A 20,637-nucleotide genomic window follows, 5' to 3' on the forward strand; every position below is an offset into this window, starting at 1 on the left:
CAGTCATAAATCCCTATGAAAACCTGATGAAAATTATAGACCAATCATTGATCCTCTCCACAGAAAAATACATATATGAATATACATATCAAATACTGTATAATCCCAAGGGGCTCACAGGTCCCTGAAGCCTACATAAATGCCTATAGTAAATGAGATTATCTGCAAGAGACAAATGTATGCAAAATATCTTTAGCTTTACTTAATGATAAACATGAATTCATAATAAATAAATCTACCAAAACTATTTTGAATATCTTTACATTTATAATTATTCTACTGTTAGGATTAATAAATTATACTCTTTACTCTTTATTACTCGTTATATCAAGCAGTGTTGTCTTTTGTCTTCACACACTTTTTTAAAAGTATATAACTTCTGAGTTTCAAGTGGTTTAGTTCTAGAATTAAAGAATTTATTGAATAATCTCATGTTCATGCTTTCTGTATGCTTCTAAATGTCAAATGTACTCTCTTCTAAGTTGCTATGATTCCAGACTACATAGTTCATTTCTCAGTTCTTCTTTGTTTGGAAACCCTACCACCAACTTTACCATTTATTTATTCTCTCTGGATTTCTTTCATCTATGCAATTTTTTTCAGGTTTGCAATGGAATTACTTATTATATTGCATGAAGAGTAGAAAACCATTTTTTACTTTGTATTTAATATTTTTTCTGCCAATGTTTATCGTTTTTCTGATTATTTTGACTGTGGCATCACATAATGTCAATATTTTCATAAGAATCCACAATTATTATCATCAGTTTATTTTCTGGGATTTGAATGAATTCAACCAACTCCAAAACCCACACTGCTCATTAGCTCATCATTTAAGGACACAAAATAGTGGTGTCATTTACAAACTTAGGATTTCACAATTCATTCCCTTATCTGGATATAAATAGTAAAACTAGTACTACTCCCAATTCAAAATTGATTCTAGTAGGTCCTGTTGTTGAAACTCTTCTACCCAGTAAACACCTGTTGCTAAGGATTCAGCTTATCATTGATAGAACATCCCATGCCCTTCCTACCACATGGCAGACTATCTTTTTGATAGTTTTTATTGGTGAACCCAGATAAATGCTATTTCAAAGTCTGACTAAATTACATTCATTAGCACCCCTCATACACATATGAATGTACCTCTTCAACATTAATGGTGACTACTATTTATTCTCTACCCTGTGGCAAATATTGTGCCAGGTTGTTTATGCTACCTTATTTAATCTTTACAAAAAACATGAAATGTAAATATTACTATTATCATTTAGCCATAAGAAAACTGAGGTTGAGAGCTTAGAGAATGTTCCCAAAGTCAGGTGGTGGAGGCCAGGATTCACATCCAGGTTTGCCTGAAGTCTTATATTAGACAGGCAGAATTGCTCCTGTAAATAAAGGCAGAATATTACTTTCTCTCCAATGACATTGGCTTGAGGGCTGGTTATAAATTAGGTCCACCTTATGTGTATGAACATCAGCTTCATACTATTCTACAGTTTTCATCCCTCACTCTGAGTTCTTAAGAGTGAGGATTACATTGGAAATGAACCTGTCCTCAAGAATAATGAGCAGTTTTATTTAAATAAATCTAAAATGATTCTGTGCCATTACTACACCTGCTTCAACAACAACAACAACAACAACAAAGAAAAGAAGGACTGAAAACCTTTCTAATAGTTCTGTCTTCCACAGAACTAAGTGTGTATTCAAACATCTACGTTTATTTGTTTATTTATTTATTATTGTCATTATTATTGTTGTTTTGCTTATTTTTGTTTATTTTCATTCTTGTAGCTGGATCATCTGATCCTCTGACTTTCAAGATACTGGCATTTTCAGAACCTTTATAAATGAAAGGCTTTGAAGGACCTGCAAGATTATTTTCAAAGGTAATTTTGTATTCATTTAAATTGGGGTTTGTGCCTTACATAAGAGAATATATACCCAAATCATGTAGAAATATATTCTTAAGCAAATTTTTATAATCTTAAGCCCTTGTAACTTGAAAAATTAATATTAAGACTATTGTGTACCGGAGAAGGAAGAGAAAAGGAGAGAGTAGATACTATTTGAGAAAAAGGCATGGAGAAACCAGATAAAGACGCATATCACACTTCTGGAAAATTGGACTGAAGAGAGAGAGAAACCGCAGAGCCAGCACAGCACTAACTATCTCATTGTGGGGAGCTCTGGATGAGAAAGTATATGATAAAGAAGAATAAACAAGGGACACTGTTGAAGATTTTCTGTTCACAAATATCTCACCCATTTAGTCTACCAATTGGATGTTAATTTTGCTTTAAAAAACCCTTTTAGTAAATATATTCTTGCAGGATTTAAACCAGTGGTTCTTCATACCTTTACTCTGAGTAACTGTAACTAAACTGTCTACAACTTAAATAAACTTTTGGGAGAATGTATGTTTTAATTAGTTGTTTTGATTGAACTGTGGAACATTTCAGAGTAAAAACTATAAAGGTCTCTAAACAACCCGAGGGCAGAATGACTGAGAAAGGCGGAATGATGAAATATTAAGGAAGGGCAAGGCTGAGGAAAGGAAGTGAAAAAATACTTACAATTTTACCACAGAAAAATGAGAGGTTATGATTCAGTGATCTCGAAGTTTCCTTCCCGCTCTACCATTCTATGACAGCTGTTATGCAAAAAACGAATGTCTTACACATAAAAACTTGTATGCTATATTTTCCTTCCTGGAATCTATATCATCCAACTGTTAAAGCAAAAGAGCTCCTTTTTCTGCTCCAACAACATAAAAGAGAATAATTTATTAAAACTAGTTCCAGAGGACACAAAGAAAACCAAATGATAGAAATCATAGGGAGGTAAGCATCTTCCAAATAAAGAAATTAATAACACACCCTCGAATACTTTGATAATCAGTATTTGATAACTGAGTGAAATCTGGGGTCTAAAGAGATATATAGATCATTGGGGTGGTTGAGAATTTCTCCCTTTGCAAAGAACACACCAAATAACCCTCATCTGCCAGAGGTGAGAAAAAGTGAAGAAAAGAGAGGATATTGCCCCACCAGCCTCAAGGCATTCAACTTCCCCCGCATTCGGTCCTTAGTCCTTTCCCATTTGTCACCTTATTATCTTCGTGTCCACCCTTGCATCATCCACCTGTCACGTCTGTCTCCACAGTCACCTCTACAGACTTTTTTCACACTTTCCCTTCCTGTCTGTTGGTCTCAACGCTCTCTGTCCAGGGTTTACCCACATTTGCTCTACTCCGATTCCTTCCACCGACCCCCTAAGACTCCGAGTAGGGTAGAGGATCGCGCTGCCTCCCCCACTCCCCGCCCCGTAGTCTCCAACAATGTAAGGCGGACTGTGGGAACAAAACCCAGAGGAGTTTATGCCTCTTCACCCCCATCCCGGGAGGCTCCCCCTCTATCCCTGGGCGGTCCTCACTCACAGCGCACAGTGTGGAAGGCGCAGCGCGGCTGCTTCTCGAAACTCTCCCCTAACTTGAGAACCCGCTCGCGACGGTCTAGGTTTGAGAATCCCGCTGCGCTGTTCATCATTACTCTCCTGCTCTGACTTTAACTCCGCCGCCGGTGCTCACTATCTGCCACCTCAGCCTGAAGCAGCTGCACTTGATCCCGCCAGCCAAGTCACCACAGACTCCACCCCGCGCCCGACGCGCACCGCCCCACCGGGAGCATCTCACGTTCTGATTGGCTTATTGGCAAAGGGCGCTCCGCCCCTTGACTCCGAGGCCCCTGGTCCCGCCTCCAGGCCCCTTCCCGCGTCGCCACGCAGGCTGTCCCGGGAAGGCCGCGGCGCTGTGGTGCGGCGTGGGAGCCGGGTTCTTTTGTGGAAGAACGCGAAGCGAGGATGAGGTAACTTATCTGAGGTGGTGGCTGGGGAGGGAGAGGGCCCCAGGGCGCCTACCGGGAGGCCAGGACCCCAGGCTTCTGGACGAAGTCAGCCGGCGTGTGAGAGCTCTTAACGGGAGAATTGGCCTGCCCTCACGCCCACTCTGTAGAGATCTGGTGTGGAAACTGAGGCCTGGGGAGGTGCAGTGTCCGGGCACAGGGCCTAGTGTCTTGTCCAAGGCCTGGTAGCGCGAAAGCCGGGTCTAGAATCATGAGCAAAGGGGCCCCGCGGCCCCAGAATCTCGGTCCTTGGACTTGAAGCGACGCTGTTACCTCAGTAATCGTTTTCTGACCTTTTTGTATCAGAGGAAGTTTCTTGTGGTCTTAGGACTGGAGAAGGGGATGTGTAGTGGGGAGGAAAAAGAGGATTAGGAGACAGGAACTGCAGACATTTAGGATCAGCCGCAACCGGATCGCACTGAATTTCCTTTTCATTTATTTTCCTCACAGTGATCCGTGGAGGCAGTAACAGGCGCGGCGAGGGAGAAGTGATTCCAGAAGAATCAAGAGGCTGGGCCGGCCCCAGTGGCCTGGCAACAGGGTAGTACCATTAAAATAGATAAATAATTGTCCCTTTGTGTCAAATTTCATGAATTTAATGTAAAGATGGGAGAAGTGTTAAATTATAGGAGAAACACTCAAGAGAAAGTTTACGGATGGTTTCCATAACAGGTGGTTTTTCAGGGGAATTATGCAGTCCAACTGCACTCCCTCACTTTCTGCCTTAGTCGCATTTGTCAATTGATTTTTGGGTAGGTGACTATGTCTCCTTCAACCTGTCTGTGTAAATCCTACCCTTTGAAGGTGTGCCGAAGCTGTTTCATATCGTAGTTAAATGCTTTAAGCCAGATGGTGGCTCCAGTTTGAACCCCTGCTTTATACTTAACAGTGTGACTTTGTGCCAGCTAATTACATTCTCCAGAGTTTAAGTATGCTCATTGTTCAAATTGGGGAAAAAATAATAGTACCCGTTCCTTAGAGTTGTTGGAATGGTTGAATGAGTTAATACATGAAAGCAATTAGAACAATTCCTGGAGCATAACAAGAGGTCTCCAAATGGTTATTATTTAAGGTCCAGCTCTACACTTAATGCTACATTTTAAGACCGTCTTGGTGGCTGCCTTCTCTTCTAAATAGAATCATTCTAGGAGGTAGGAATTGCTATGTTGTTTACAGCAAGAAAAGTGGATCAGAGAAGCCCAGTCCTCTGACTTTATGGCCTGTATTCTTATCTGTGTCATCTATTTAGCATTTATCATATATCTGATATTCTTAAGTATATTTTTAAATATGTGTGTGTGTGTACACACGTACATATACATACTTTTCTTTCCCAACCACCACAATAGCAGAGAGTATGTCTTGTGTGGAATCTTTGTGTCCCCTACATCTACCATACTGCTCTACACATGTTTGTTGATGACAGTAATGATTTAGTGATGTTTTATTATGGTAGCCAGGAGGGCACAAACTGTTTTGAGTCTGTTTTACTTTAGAGAGGCTTCCAACCATAAATCTGAGCTTTCTGTATTGTAACAAAAGAAAAACAGAAAGTCAAGAAATTGAGGCTCAGAATGCCTGAGGTTTGTGCATTTACTCATTCTTTCAACAGGTATTTAGTAAATCATGCTACATGCCAGGGACTAGTCTAGCCACTGGGAATATAGTTGTGAACCAAAGATCACAATATAGTTGTGAACCAAGCAGCCACCAAAGATAGTCTTAAATGTAGTATGATGGTAGAGCTGGGCTTTAATAATAACCATTTGGAGAACTCTTATTATGTGCCAGGAATTGTTCCAGTTGCTTTCATGTATTAACTCATTTAATCATCTCTAAGGGATAGGTAGGTTGCCCTCATGAAGCTTACCTTCTGAGGTGAATTTTATCCAAACATATGTTAAAATGAACTATGTTGTACTAGCTTAAGAATAGACAAACAGATTAAATTACTAGAAACTAAGTAGAGTCCAAAAAGATACCCTGCGTATGTGTATGTATACTTAGTGCATGAAAATGTGACATTTCAGATTGTTTTTGTTGTCTATTCATAACTAGTTACCTTATGAGTTTAGGACTGTTATGTGCATTTTTTAATCCATCAATAACTTTAACATTAGAAATTCAGATTCTTATTGACACCATTCACAAAAATACCTTACTTTCGAAGATATGTAAGGAAAACAAAACCAAAAAAACATGAAGATTTGGAGAATGTTTTTTACCTCTTGGGTTAAAGAGGACCGTTCTAAACATGACACAAAAGACAGACGCCATAAAGGAAAAGATTGTTATATTTCAGTATGTAAAAAATTGTAAAAAAGGCTGGACGCTGTGGCTCATGCCTGTAATCCCAGCACTTTGGGAGGCCGAAGTGGGCAGACCACTTGAGGTCAGGAGTTCAAGACCAGCCTGGCCAATATGGTGAAACCCCATCTCTACTAAAAATACAAAAATTAGCTGGGCACGATGGCACATGCCTGTAATCCCAGCTACTCGGGAGGCTGAGGCATGACAATCACTTGAACCCAGAAGGTGGAGGATGCAGTGAGCTGAGATTGCACCACTGCACTGCAGCCAGGGTAAACAGAGTGAGACTTTCTCAAAAAAAAAAAAAAAAAAAAAAAAAAAAAAATTGTAAAATTATGGTAAAGACCCCATAGTCAAATTTAAAAAAATAAATGACAACCAAGAAGAAAATTTTATAACCAATATAAAAGAGAAAAGATTCCTATCCATGTATGAAAAGCTTCTGCAAAAAAGTAAGACAAACCAATAGAAATATACTCAAAGGATATGAATAGAAAATACATAAATAATGGCCAGTGAACGTGAAATGTGGCTGACCTCCCTAATAATCAAAGAAATACAAATTAAAACACAATCATACCAATTATCATGTAACAGATTGGCAAAAATATAAAGGATAATGTGTATATTCATTGCAGTGTTGCTTGTAATAGCATATGGCTTGAGTGATCTCCAGTAGAGGTGATGTTTAGATATATTTTGCTGCATTCTTGAAAAGGAAATGTAGCATAATGCAGCCATTTGGAAAGAATGAGATAACTATATGCACTCTCTTTGAAAGTTTTGTGATTACTATGTGCCAGGAGTTGCACTGGGCTTTCTTTAAAGTATTTTCAGCAAACCTGTCTTTTAATGATTTATATTGTACCTAATAAGAGATATATGAATGGAAAAACAGTTTTTGCTCTCACATCATGACAACACAAAAGACTTCTGTGACCAAATGTGTGGAGATTTCTCCCACTAACAAGCAAGCAATCAATTCTGCAACAGACACAAGCTGGGTATCATCTAATTCAGTTCTGACACTGTCTACTTGGAGATAGGGTCAGATCCCTCAGGTTTAGGGCTTAGTCCCGCAAGAGTGGCCCCCACTTCTGATGCTAGTCGCAAGCCCTGGGTTGTTTTACCTATGCTTCTGACTGACCAGCTATACATGGGGAATCCTACCACCCCCTCCTTGGGGTGTATTAATTTGCTCAGGGAGCTCACATAACTGAGGGAAACATGTTTTCCAGTTTATTATAAAGATATTACAGAGACCCTGGGCAACATGGAGAAACTCTGTCTCTACTAAAAATACAAAAAATTAGCGGAGCATCATGGCTTGCACTTATAATCCTAGCTACTGGGACTGAGGCTGAGGTGGGAGAATCACCTGAACCCGAGAAGTCAAGGCTGCAGTAAGCCATAATTGTACCATTGCCCTCCAGCCTGGGCAACAGGAGTGAGATCCTGTCTCAAAAAAAAAAAAAAAAAAAAAAAGATATTAGGATACAAATACAGAGATGCATACTGTGAAGTATGGGAAGGGGCACAGAGTTTCCATGTCCTCCCTGGGTGTGATATCCGGGAGGTTCCTCCAGGAACTTCCATATGTTCAGCTATCCAGAAGTTCTTTGTACCCCATCCTCTTGAGCCTTTTATGGAGATTTCATTGGATAGGCATGACTGAAGTGTGGGACAATCATTTTGGAAATGTGACTGGACAAAAAAAGATATGATCTAATACTAATAGACTGAGTGGGAGACCCAGCAAGGCCTGGCTGCTCAGATTCTTCTTGGCTTCTCTATGCAGCACTCCTTCCAGGATACAGGGCAAGACCCATTCTGAAACAGGGGTCTTATGACCTACAACTAGACAAGATAGGTCAAAGAAAGGCAGGGATGATTAGAGTTCTGCTTTGGAGAGAAGGAGCAGGTGAAAGGAGGAGAGGAGAAAGTCAGAGATAGATTCTGTTTTCTGAGGCTAAAGCACCCTAACATAACAATATTATAACAAAGGCTATGGGAGTTATGAGCTAGGAACTGTGGACAAAAACATATATATGTATATGTATATATGTACGTTTGGAAATGATCAAATGATCACAGGCTCTACTTCATAGCCCTGTTGTGAGGATTAGATAAGACAGTATATAGTATATTAACACAGTGCTTAGCTTATATTAAACACTTGATACATGTTAGCTTTATTATAAATAAGGAAATACACTTTTATTATGTGAGGATATCTTGGAGCTTCAAATGCTTTAAAACTTTTTTTTTAGAGACAGAGTCTTGCTTTGTTGACCAGGCTAGTCTCAAACACCTATTCTCAAGTGATTCTCCTGCCTTAAACTTTTTTACATAGAGAAAGTTTTAGCAACAGTTAGGATGTGGACCTTGTTTTTTAATGTTAGGAGAATTGATTTTATTCAATATACTATTTATTTATTTTTTATTATTATTATTTTGAGACAGAGTCTAGCTATGTCGCTCAGGCTGGAGTGCAGTGATGTGATCTCCAGTCACTGCATCCTCTGCCTCCTGGGTTCAAACTATCCTGCCTCAGCCTCCCGAGTAACTGGGATTACAGGCACGCACCACCATGCCCACCTGATTTTTGTATTCTTAATAGAGATGGGGTTTCACTGTGTTGGCCAGGCTGGTCTTGAATTCCTGACTGCAAGTGATTCACCCGCCTTGGCCTCCCAAAGTGCTGGGATTACAGGCGTGAGCCACTGCACTTGGCCTTATTCACTATACTATTTAGAAGCAATCACTGATTATCTTATATTTATGTAACATTTCTGAGCATTAGTGTGTTGAAGGTCAGTGCTTCACTAGGAGGGCTCACAGGACTCAGAATATAGTGTACTTACAGCTATGATTTATTACAGTGAAGGGAAATAAAGCAAAATCAGCAAAGGGAAAAAGCATATTGGGTGAAATCCAGAGGAAATCAGGTACAAGCTTCTGAGTTCTCTCCCAGTGGAGTTACGTAGGATATGCTTAATTCCTCCAGCAGCCAGCTGTGACAACATGTTTGAAGCATTGTCTACCAGGGAAGCTCAACTAGACTCTCAGTGATCAGAATTTTTATTGGAGGATGGCCACATAGGCACCCTTTATATAGGTACTCTTGGCTGGCATATACCAGAATTCTAAGACTCCTGGAAGGAAAGCAGGTATTCAGCATGAACCACATTATTTTTTATAAACAGTTTTAGGCACAGGGAGCCACTCTTATCAAAGAATGGTAGAAACCCTCCTGAAATCCAAGTTCTAGATGCTAGTCAAGGGCCAACCTTGTAAGCACACCTTTGAAAGGATAGTAGTCTTAGGCCTGTCATGTTAGCTCTTTTTTGCAGTTTTTCTTGCACAATTAAAGGAAGTTAATTCCTATCCTAGAATTATTGTGCAGATTAGACAGAGAATGTGAAGCTCCTATCACAGTTCCTGTTAGTGAGTACACAATAAACAATACCTGCTATAGCTGTTACATGTGAGGTATAGGAATCTTGAGCTCTTTTACACTGGTTAGAAAAACCAGTTTTCTATAAGGAAGAAATGAAAAAATCTATATTCTGCTTCTCAAACAAGGCAAGAAAAGCTGTTTTTATTTATATTGAAATTATATTTCAAACATTATTTAGGTAGTGAACATTTTACGGCTTTTTGACCTCTATTCTCTTGTTCTGTTAAAATATAGGTAATATGAGAAATGAAGCCAACAGGTACAGACCCAAGGATCTTATCTATAGCTGCTGAAGTTGCAAAAAGCCCTGAGCAGAATGTCCCTGTTATACTGTTGAAGTTAAAAGGTAAGAAAATCTTTTTGTGATTAGATATCATTTTAAGTGAAAAACAGTTCCATCATTGGTACAATTTTAACATTTCTTTTAAATTTGTTCAGAGAAATCTTAACACTATAATAGAACAGTAATTTTTCCTTCTAATATATTTTTAGTGATTATTCAACATATAAAAATACAAATAGCTCCTGGGTGTATTAAGCAAAATTAAATATATCTTATTTCCTTTTGCCTTAGAAATAATAAACATCACACCTTTAGGAAGCTCAGAGTTGAAGAAAATCAAACAAGATATATATTGTTATGATCTCATTCAATATTGCCTCTTGGTCCTCAGTCAAGATTGTTCTCGAATCCAGGGTGGTTGGACTACAATTTCCCAGCTTACACAGATATTAAGGTAAAATGAAGCAGTAAGTCAGCTTGTTCTTGAGGGATGTAGTAGTTGATTCTGATTTTCAACGTTTGCTTTTTATTTATCTGCCTAACAAACATTGGCAACCTCCTGTTGTAGGTTTTGGTTGTACTTTTCCTTCATATTATATGTTGTTATTCATAATTTTACTTCAGATTGTTTGACTGTCTAAAATTTTCCTCCACAAGCTTAATGAAGATGGTGATCATTTTTTTTCTCACCACTGAATTCCAAGTGCCTAACATACTCTTTATTGACTAAGGAATTTTTAAAGAAGTGAAGAAATTAAGGCACTGGCTCTGTACCTGAGAAACTTAAAATAGAGATTGGGTGACAGTCATGTAAGTATATGATACAAAGCAGAATGAAATCAGTGCTAAAATGAAAGTATGCAAGCAAGTACTATAGGAGAACCGATAAAGAAACATTCATTTCACTACATCAATTTAGCTATCAACTGTATGTTTCATTAAGCAACCCAAATACTGTCAATAAAATTTAGAAGTAGAATTTCCTGATCTACTGCCATGCTAGAAATCAATAGAAGAGAAATAAACATTTTTTAAAAGGAGATAGTAAAATAAACCAGATGTTCTTAGTGCCTAAACTACTTCCTGATTAAGTAACTGAAAGGATGTGTTTACTAACTGGATCCTAGCCTTCTTTTTTTGTTTTTCCTAAATAAGCCATTTGGGTTTAGTAAACTATTCCCACTGGAAGGGTTTGTCTTGGATGCTAGATTTCTAAGCCGCTTAATCCTACTGTGTTACTTGGTAAAAGCCAAATTTAAAGTATACAGTTACAAAGAATAGTTAAAAAAATGTATATAATGTTCTTTTTCATACTTTAATTTTCAAGATTGATTTTCTTAAGTAAATAAAGACTTATGTTTTTGTTTGATTAGATATGCTAGTTTATGATGATATCAATTAAGCCAGGCTCATGGGTAGAATTCAAGACTTAAGAAATTCCCATGTTTGTGAATGCACAAACATAATTTCATTTGTTAAGCCTTTCAGTCAAAATAGATACTCTTAAGTAATTAACTTTAGGAACCAAAGAGAAAAGAAAAGCTGATACATGTAAGCATTAGCCCATTAACTTTAGGAACCCAGGTGCAAATAAACAAACAAACAAAAATGATACATGTAAATGTTAGCCACTTAGTTTTTTTTTTTAACTTTTATTTTAGGTTCAGGGGTACATGTGGAGGTTTGTTTTATAAGTAAATTGCATACTCAGTGTTTGTTCTCACTTATAAGTGAGAATATGCAGTGTTTGGCTTTCTATTTCTGTGTTAGTTCACTTAGGTTAATGGCCTTCAGCTCCATCCATGTTGCTGCAAAGGACATGATGTTGTTCTTTTTTATGGCTGCATAATATTCCATGGTGTATATGTACCACCCCAAAGAAATATACCGTTTTCTTTATCCAGTCTGCCATTGATTACTTAGATTTTTAACATGCTCAATACATAGTTGTTATTGCTTATTAGTGTCCATGCATTTTGTTGAAAAGGCTCAAACAGCAGTTTTTGTTCATTAGAGAACACACATAGAGACCATTCTTGAGTTTGAGGCTCTTTTGAATGTTAGTTTACAGAAAAACCTTTTATTATTGAGATTTCTGACATGTTAAGTGACTTTCTCTCCTCTAATGTATATTGTAAAGTGTTCCTACTAGAGTTAGGTTTTGCTGTTTGTCCTTCTGATATAAGGAATATGCAAGTGAATATTTTGCAAAAAGTAGATATATTGGAAGGTAAAATTGGTATGAAATTAGTGTTTGGTTTGCTTATGTATCCCTTGCAAACAAATCCTACCTGGGCATTTTTCAGCTATTGGATGTCTAAAATGTATTAGTTAACACAAATGCCTTTCATAAATTAAACTCTCAAGGTATCCTATAGCTTTGAGAATGATCATAACCAATTCACCAAAAACTTAGCTTCTCTTTATTGTGAGCCATGTGTCTTTTATTTCCTGAATGAGCTGATGTGTAGGTTTTTAGGATATATAAATCCCAGACCTAAGTATCTGCATGGTCCATACCACTGTTTACTTTTCTAGGAAGTTGTTAATTTTTCGACAAAAATTCTTTATTGGCTTGGCAATAAAAGAAGCATACTAAAAATTCTCAATAAGGCACAGTGTCTCTAGAAGCTTGAGCATTCTATGTAAACTTCTAATTAACACAAACTTGTGCTCTTATTTCAGCCATTGCTGTGTGGGCTTGGAGCCAGGAGAAGATGCAGAGGAATTTTACAATGAATTGCTTCCATCAGCTGCAGAAAATTTTCTATTTTTGGGTAGACAATTACAAACATGTTTTATCAATGCAGCTAAGGTACGTGTTTATTCCGTGTTTTGTAGCTAAATCAGTTTAATTCTTGAGAAGCTGTTCTGTTATTTTTCAAATGTGCAATATTTGGCTGAAAGAACAATTAAAGTAGTGGATGTAAACATTTTTAAAGTTACAACCTTCCAAAAATCATCTCTGTGTTTGAAAAATTTTTAATGAAGCATGCCGTTTGATTTTTTGAAGGATCCGCCTTGCTACTTTACTTGTTGGGCAGCACCCATACACAGTTATTTCCATAACATCTTTCTAAACATACTTTTTACTTAAATTAACAGTAGAGGAAAGTATGTTCTCTAGGGCTAGGGCCTTTCTGAGTAGCTCCAGTAGTGAAGAATAAAGGTGAACTTCCTATTTGATCTCTCATATCTTCTCCAATCAAAATATTCAACCCAAACGTAGGGGTCTTTTCAAGTATTTCTTGACTGCATTATGCTAGATGCTATACATATGCTGTTTTTTTGATCCAGGGATTTAGAAGTGTATTGCTTAATTTCCAAATATTTGAAGATCTACTAGATACTTTATTGTTATCAATTTCTAATTTAATTACGTTTTGGCCATATAACATTCTCTATACCATTTCAATCCTTTGGAATTTTTTCAGACTTGTTTTATGGCCCTCCCCATATGGTTTATCTTTGTGAATATTCTGTTAAAATAAACTTTTGTGGGCCGGGCGTGGTGGCTCACGCCTGTAATCCCAGCAGTTTGGGAGGCCAAGGTGGGCAGATCTCCTAAGGTCGGGAGTTTGAGACCAGCCTGACCCACATGGAGAAACCCTGGCTCTACTAAAAATACAAAATTAGCCGGGCATGGTGGCACATAACTATAATCCCAGCTACTTGGGAGGCTGAGGCAGGAGGATCACTTGAACCCAGGAGGCGGAGGTTGCAGTGAGCCAAGATTGTGCCATTGCACTCCCCTTGGGCAACGAGAGCAAAACTCCATCTGAAAAAAAAAAAAAAAGAGAAAGAAAACTTTGCTTTGCACAGTTCCATCTTAACTGAAACTTGTTCATATCAGAACCATGCAAAGGTTTTAATATGCACAGGTTTTATTTAATATGGTGCCATGCAAAAGCTAGGATTACTTGTATACCCAAATGTGAACTCTGCAGTTGTGTGTAATGTTCTATAAATATTAATTAGGTCAATTTGGTTAGTAGAGTTGTTGAAGTCTTCTAAATTCTCTTTTTTTTTTCTTGTCTGCATTTCTACTTTTTAGTGAACAAGGGTACTAAAATTTCCAACTATGATTGTGGATTTGTCTAATTTTGTCTTTAGTTCCATATGGTTTTGCTTCATGTATTACAAAACTCTGTGATTAGATACATACACATTTAGGAATATTATATCTTCTGGATGAATGAAATCTATTATCATTATGAAATTTTTTTTTTTTTTAACCTTACTCATGGACTCAGGTCACATGAAATGATCTTCTTTATCTCTGGTAATACACCTTATCTTGAAGTCTATTTTGTTTATTATTACGAATATTGCCACTCCAGTTTTCTTATAATTAGTGTTTACGTGATACACTTTCTGTAACCTTTCATGGTTTCAGTTACCCATGGCCAATAGTGGTTCAAAAATATTAAATGGAGGATTCCATAAATAAACAGTTAAATTTTAAATGGCATGGTGCTCTGCATAGCATGATGAAATCTCATAGTGTCCTTCCCGGGATGTGAAGCACCCTATGACCAGCGTATCAGCACTGTATAGGCTACCTGCTGGTTGGTCACTTAGTAACCGGTCTCAGTTTTCGGATTAAAAAAAAAAAGTATATATAGGGTTCAGTACTATCCACACTTTCAGGCATCCACTGGGGGTCTTGGAACATGTCTTCCATGGATAAGGAGGAGACTATTGTACATCATTTCTCAATCCTTTACTTTTTAATCTCCATCTTATACTTAAAGTGAGTCTATTTTAAATAGCATATTGTCAGGTCTTGCTTTTTCGTCTAGTCTGACAAGCTGTTGTTTTAAATGGTATCATTTACTTGCATTTAATCTAAGTTGTGGTATGGTTGGGTTTAATTCTACCATTATGCTATTTTTAAAAAGTTTGTTCCCACTTTCCATCTTTTGTACTATTTTGTCATATATTTTACTTTTACATATATTATAAAATCCACCATGTGTTATTTTTTACTTTAAATAGTGTATTGACTTTTCAATAATTTAAAGAAATGAAAGAAAAATGATTTTTTATATCTACTATGTCTGGTTGTCTTTATTCCTTTAAACAGATCTGAATTTTCATTTGGTATCATTTCCTTTAAGCCTGACAGCCTCCTTTAGCATATCTTTTGCACAGTGGAACAGTGCAATTCTGCTGGTAATGAAATCTCTCAGCTTTTTGGTTATCTGAAAATGTCTTCATGATGCCTTCACTTTTGAGGAATATTTCTGTTGCATGAGTATAATTCTACTTCATCAGTTTTTCCCCCTTTTTGCACTTTAAAGATTTTTTTTCCATTGTCTGTGGCATCTTGTGTTTCTGATGTAAATTCAGCCTTCATTCTTGTTGTCATTCTCCTATCCATATTGCATATTTTTATCTTTGGCTTCTTTAAGATATTCTCTTTGTTTGGTTTATTTTGTTTTATTTTCTGCAATTTTACTTTGATTAACCTTATTGTAGATTTCCTGATGTCTATCTTGCTTGGAGGTCCTGAGCCTCATGTATCTGAGTTATTGTATTCATATTAAGAAAATTTTCAGCTAATATTTTTTCAAATACTTTTTCTGTCCTATTCTCTCTACCTTCCCTCTGGGATTTCTGGTTATTGAGGCTGTCTTCATCATTTTGTTGTTGTTGTTTACTTCAGTTTCGATAATTTCTATTGGCCCGTTTTCAAGTACATTGACCCTATCTTCTGCAGTGTCTAATGTGCTAATAATCCTACCTAGTGAATTTTTCATTTCATACATTGTATTGTTCTATGATTTTTATTTGCTTCTCTTATAGATTGTTTACCATACTTATTATAGTTAGTTTTAAGTTATTGTTTATAAATCCAATACCTGGATCATTTGAGAGTCTTTTAATACCTGTTTTTTCTCTTAATACTGGGTCAAATTTTTCTGCTTCTTCACGTCTATTAATTTTTTGTTTTATAGTGGACACCGTGAATGACACATTATAGAAATTCATATCTTTCTCTGAAGACTTGAGAGCAATTAAATTCTGGCAGGTCAATTGTTCCTGTGGAGTTTTGGTTTTAGCCTTTCTATGGAGAGGTTTATTTCAGTTTTGCTGTTAGAGTATTGCCCTTAGTCCTGGTTCACAGTCCTTAGACCTAAGGTGGGATCCTTCTGTGGTTTAAATGGAAAGCCCACCTTGTTAACCCAGACCATCTGACCTGGAAGAACCTAGACTCCAAACTCTGTATACCCAGCACTAGGCAAATGATGAAATTGCTGGTAATTGCTGCAACTTCTTATTTGAACTCTTTTCACTGTGTTAATAAACACACACTGGGAAAAGCCAGGCATATTAGTCGGGTTTCTCCAGAAAAACAGAACCAATAGAAGATATATGGAGAGAGAGAAAGAAAGAGAAAGTGCTTGATTATAAGGAATTGGCAATTGTGGAGGCTAACAAGTCCTGAGATTTGCAGTTTGGTAAGCTGGAGACCCAGGAGAGTTGATGACCTAGTCTGAGTTTAAAGGCCTTAGAATCTGGAGAACTGATAGCGTAGTGCCAATCCAAATGCCAGCAGGCTCAAGATCCATGAAGAAACAGTGTTTCAGTTTGACTCTAAAGTCAGGAAAAAATGATGTCCCAACTCAAAGGCAGTCAGGCAAGAGGAATTTCCCTTTATGTAGGAGAGGTTCAATCTTTTGTTCTACTCAAGCCTTCAACTGATTGTATGAGGCCCACCCACATTAAGGAAAGCAATCTGCTTTACTCAGACTAAAAATTTAAATGTTAAACTCGGCCGGGCACGGTGGCTCAAGCCTGTAATCCCAGCACTTTGGGAGGCCGAGACGGGCGGATCACGAGGTCAGGAGATCGAGACCAGCCTGGCTAACACGGTGAAACCCCGTCTCTACTAAAAATACAAAAAACTAGCCGGGCAAGGTGGCGGGCGCCTGTAGTCCCAGCTATTTGGGAGGCTGAGGCAGGAGAATGGCATAAACCTGGGAGGCAGAGCTTGTAGTGAGCTGAGATCCGGCCACTGCACTCCAGCCTAGGTGACAGAGCGAGACTGTCTCAAAAAAAAAATAATAATAAATAAATAAAATAAATAAATAAATGTTAAACTCATCTAAAAATACCCTTACAGAAACACCCAGAATAGTGTTTGACAAGCACACAAGATAAATTTTGATTTCAGTCAGTGCATTTTATTTCAGGGTCATGTCTGTGTGCCTTTGCTTGCTATCTAAAACCTTCAAACAATTGCTTTTTATATTTTTTCCCGAGTTTATACATTTGGTCAGCAAAGCATGGGTCAACAAACTATGGCCTGTTGGCTAAATCCAGCTTATTTTTTTAAATTAAATTGTATTAGAACACAGCTATACCTATTTGTTTATATTATCCATGACTACTTTCACTATAGCCCTAGAGTTCAGTAGTTTCTAGAGACTGTAATGCCTAAAATATTTTCTGGCCCATAACTAACAGGAAAGTAAGTTCTATAAAGAAGAAGAGCAGGGGACAACCAATGTGAACAAGAGTGATTCGAAAAAGCTTTGTGGGGCCTATGGTACCTGGTCTCTCTATCTCTAAAGCATGGGTGAGATTTGGAAATATGAGGGCGTTACAGGCAAGGGAAATGGACAAGACCAGAAAAGAGGAATAAGTATGGCATCTTTGAGTCCCAGAGCAGATACCTACTAGAGTTAGAGTGTTCTCATTCAGAAAGATTGAAAGCCAGATGCGGTGGCTCACGCCTGTATAATCCCAGCACTTTGGGAGGCTGAGATTACAGGATCACTTGACCCCAGGAGTTCAAGACCAACCTGGGCAACACAGAAGGACCTAGCCAAGTGTGGTGGCACATACCTGTCTTCCTAGCTACTCAGGAGCCTAGGGCAGGAGGATTGCTTGAGCCCAGAAGCTCATGGCTGCAGTGAGCTATAGTCATGTCACTGCACCCCAGCTTTGGCAACAGAGCAAGATCTTCTCTCTTAAAAAAAAAAAAAAGGAAAAAACAGAAAAAGAGTTTGAACTTGATTCTACAACAGTGAAGACACTTTTTTTGACTATTACATTTTATTCTATTTTTAAAAATATTCTCAGTTTTGAGTTCTTTGTTTTTTTAATTTTCATTAACTTTTTTTTTTCATTTTTTTAACTTTTATTTTAGGTTTGGGGGTACATGTGAAGGTTTGTTACATAGGTAAACGCATGTTGTGGGAGTTTGTTGCACGTATTATTTCATTACCCATGTATTAAACCCAGTACCCAATAGTTATCTTTTCTGTTCCTCTCCTTCCTTTCACCCTCCCCGCTAAAGTAGACCCCAGTGTCTGTTGTTTCCTTCTTTGTGTTCGTAAGTTCTTATCATTCAGCTCTCACTTAAAAGTGATAACATGCAGTATTTGTTTTGCTGTTCCTGTGTTAATTTGCTGAGGATAATAGCCTCCAACTGCATCCAAGTTCCTGCAAAAGACATGATCCTGTTCTTTTTAATGGCTGCATAGCATTCCATGGTATATTGGTACCACGTTTTCTTTTTTTTTTTTTAATTTTTTAAAAATTATTATACTTTAAGTTCTAGGGTACATGTGCACAACGTGCAGGTTTGTTACATATGTATATATGTGCCATGTTGGTGTACTGTACCCATTAACTCGTCATTTACATTAGGTGTATCTCCTAATGCTATCCCTCCCCCCTGTCCCTTCACCACAATAGGCCCTGGTGTGTGATGTTCCCCTTCCTGTATCCAAGTGATCTCATTGTTCAATTCCCACCTATCAGTGAGAACATGCAGTGTTTGGTTTTCCGTTCTTGCAATAGTTTGCTGAGAAGATGGTTTCCAGCTGCATCCATGTCCCTACAAAGGACACAAACTCATCCTTTTTATGACTGTATAGTATTCCATGGTGTATATGTGCCACATTTTCTTAATCCAGTCTGTCACTGATGGACATTTGGGTTGATTCCAAGTCTTTGCTATTGTGAATAGTGCCACAATAAACATAAGTGTGCATGTGTCTTTATAGCAGCATGATTTATAATCCTTTGGGTATATACCCACTAATGGGATGGCTGGGTGAAACGGTATTTCTAGTTCTAGATCCTGGAGGAATCGCCACACTGTTTTCCACAATGGTTGAACTAGTTTAGAGTCCCACCAACAGTGCAAAAGTGTTCCTATTTCTCCACATCCTCTCCAGCACCTGTTGTTTCCTGATTTTTTAATGATTGCTATTCTAACTGGTGTAAGATGGTATCTCATTGTGGTTTTGATTTGCATTTCTCTAATGGCCAGTGATGATGAGCATTTTTTCATGTGTCTGTTGGCTGTATGAAGGTCTTCTTTTGAGAAGTGTCTGTTCATATCCTTTGCCCACTTTTTGATGGGGTTGTTTGTTTTTTTCTTGTAAATTTGTTTGAGTTTTTTGTAGGTTCTGGATATTAGCCCTTTGTCAGATGAGTAGATTGCAAAAATTTTTTCCCATTCTGTAGGTTGCCTGTTCACACTGGTGGTAGTTTCTTTTGCTGTGCAGAAGCTCTTTAGTTTAATTAGATCCCATTTGTCAATTTTGGCTTTTGTTGCCATTGCTTTTGGTATTTTAGACATGAAGTCCTTGCCCATGCCTATGTCCTCAATGGTATTACCTAGGTTTTCTTCTAGGGCTTTCATGGTTTTAGGTCTAACATTTAAGTCTCTAATCCATCTTGAATTAATTTTCGTATAAGGAGTAAGGAAAGGATCCAGTTTCAGCTTTCTACTTATGACTAGCCAATTTTCCCAGCACCATTTATTAAATAGGGAATCCTTTCCCCATTTCTTGTTTTTGTCAGGTTTGTCAAAGATCAGATGGCTGCAGATGTGTGGTATTATTTCTGAGGCCTCTGTTCTGTTCCATTGGTCTATATGTCTGTTTTGGTACCAGTACCATGCTGTTTTGGTTACTGTAGCCTTGTAGTATAGTTTGAAGTCAGGTAGCATGATGCCTCCAGCTTTGTTCTTTTGGCTTAGGATTGTCTTGGCAATGCGGGCTCTTGTTTGGTTCCATATGAACTTTAAAGCAGTTTTTTCCAATTCTGTGAAGAAAGTCATTGGTAGCTTGATAGGGATGGCATTGAATCTATAAATTACCTTGGGCAGTATGGCCATTTTCACAATATTGATTCTTCCTATCCATGACCATGGTATGTTCTTCCATTTGTTTGTGTCCTCTTTTATTTCACTAAGCAGTGGTTTGTAGTTCTCCTTGAAGAGGTCCTTTACATCCCTTGTAAGTTGGATTCCTAGGTATTTTATTCCCTTTGAAGCAATTGTGAATGGATGTTCATTCATGATTAGGCTCTCTGTTTGTCTGTTACTGGTGTATAAGAATGCTTGTGATTTTTGCACATTGATTTTGTATCCTGAGACTTTGCTGAAGTTGCTTATCAGCTTAAGGAGATTTGGGGCTGAGACAATGGGGTTTTCGAAATATACAATCATGTCATTGGCAAACAGGGACAATTGACTTCTTCCTTTCCTAACTGAATACCCTTTATTTCTTTCTCTTGCCTGATTGCCCTAGCCAGAACTTCCAACACTGTGTTGAATAGGAGTGGTGAGAGAAAGCATCCCTGTCTTGTGCCAGTTTTCAAAGGGAATGTTTCCAGTTTTTGCCCATTCAGTATGATATTGGCTGTGGGTT

At 37.8% G+C, this 20,637-nt stretch overlaps 2 protein-coding genes across 4 annotated transcripts in view; one reads left to right on the plus strand and one right to left on the minus strand.

Annotated features, from left to right (window-relative positions):
- LOC105470298 (ELL associated factor 2) overlaps positions 1–3,645 on the minus strand; it is a 56,834-nt gene extending 53,189 nt beyond the window's left edge. The window contains exon 1 of one of the 3 annotated variants that reach the window (XM_071092357.1): positions 3,446–3,645. In XM_071092357.1, coding sequence (XP_070948458.1) covers positions 3,446–3,554 — 109 coding nt within the window. In that variant the 5' untranslated portion in view covers positions 3,555–3,645. The remainder of the gene's footprint in view (positions 1–3,445) is intronic. The other 2 variants (XM_011722137.3, XM_011722138.3) reach the window with 2 other exon arrangements.
- A 95-nt stretch (positions 3,646–3,740) lies between these two features.
- The window catches only part of LOC105470299 (IQ motif containing B1), a 74,388-nt gene continuing 57,491 nt past the window's right edge, over positions 3,741–20,637 (plus strand). The window contains exons 1-5 of the mRNA XM_011722140.2: positions 3,741–3,872; positions 4,359–4,449; positions 9,913–10,024; positions 10,253–10,415; positions 12,647–12,776. Coding sequence (XP_011720442.1) covers positions 9,925–10,024; positions 10,253–10,415; positions 12,647–12,776 — 393 coding nt within the window. The 5' untranslated portion in view covers positions 3,741–3,872; positions 4,359–4,449; positions 9,913–9,924. The remainder of the gene's footprint in view (positions 3,873–4,358; positions 4,450–9,912; positions 10,025–10,252; positions 10,416–12,646; positions 12,777–20,637) is intronic.

The sequence above is a fragment of the Macaca nemestrina genome, chromosome 2, assembly GCF_043159975.1.
Source record: "Macaca nemestrina isolate mMacNem1 chromosome 2, mMacNem.hap1, whole genome shotgun sequence".
In the NCBI taxonomy this organism is placed as follows: domain Eukaryota; kingdom Metazoa; phylum Chordata; class Mammalia; order Primates; family Cercopithecidae; genus Macaca; species Macaca nemestrina.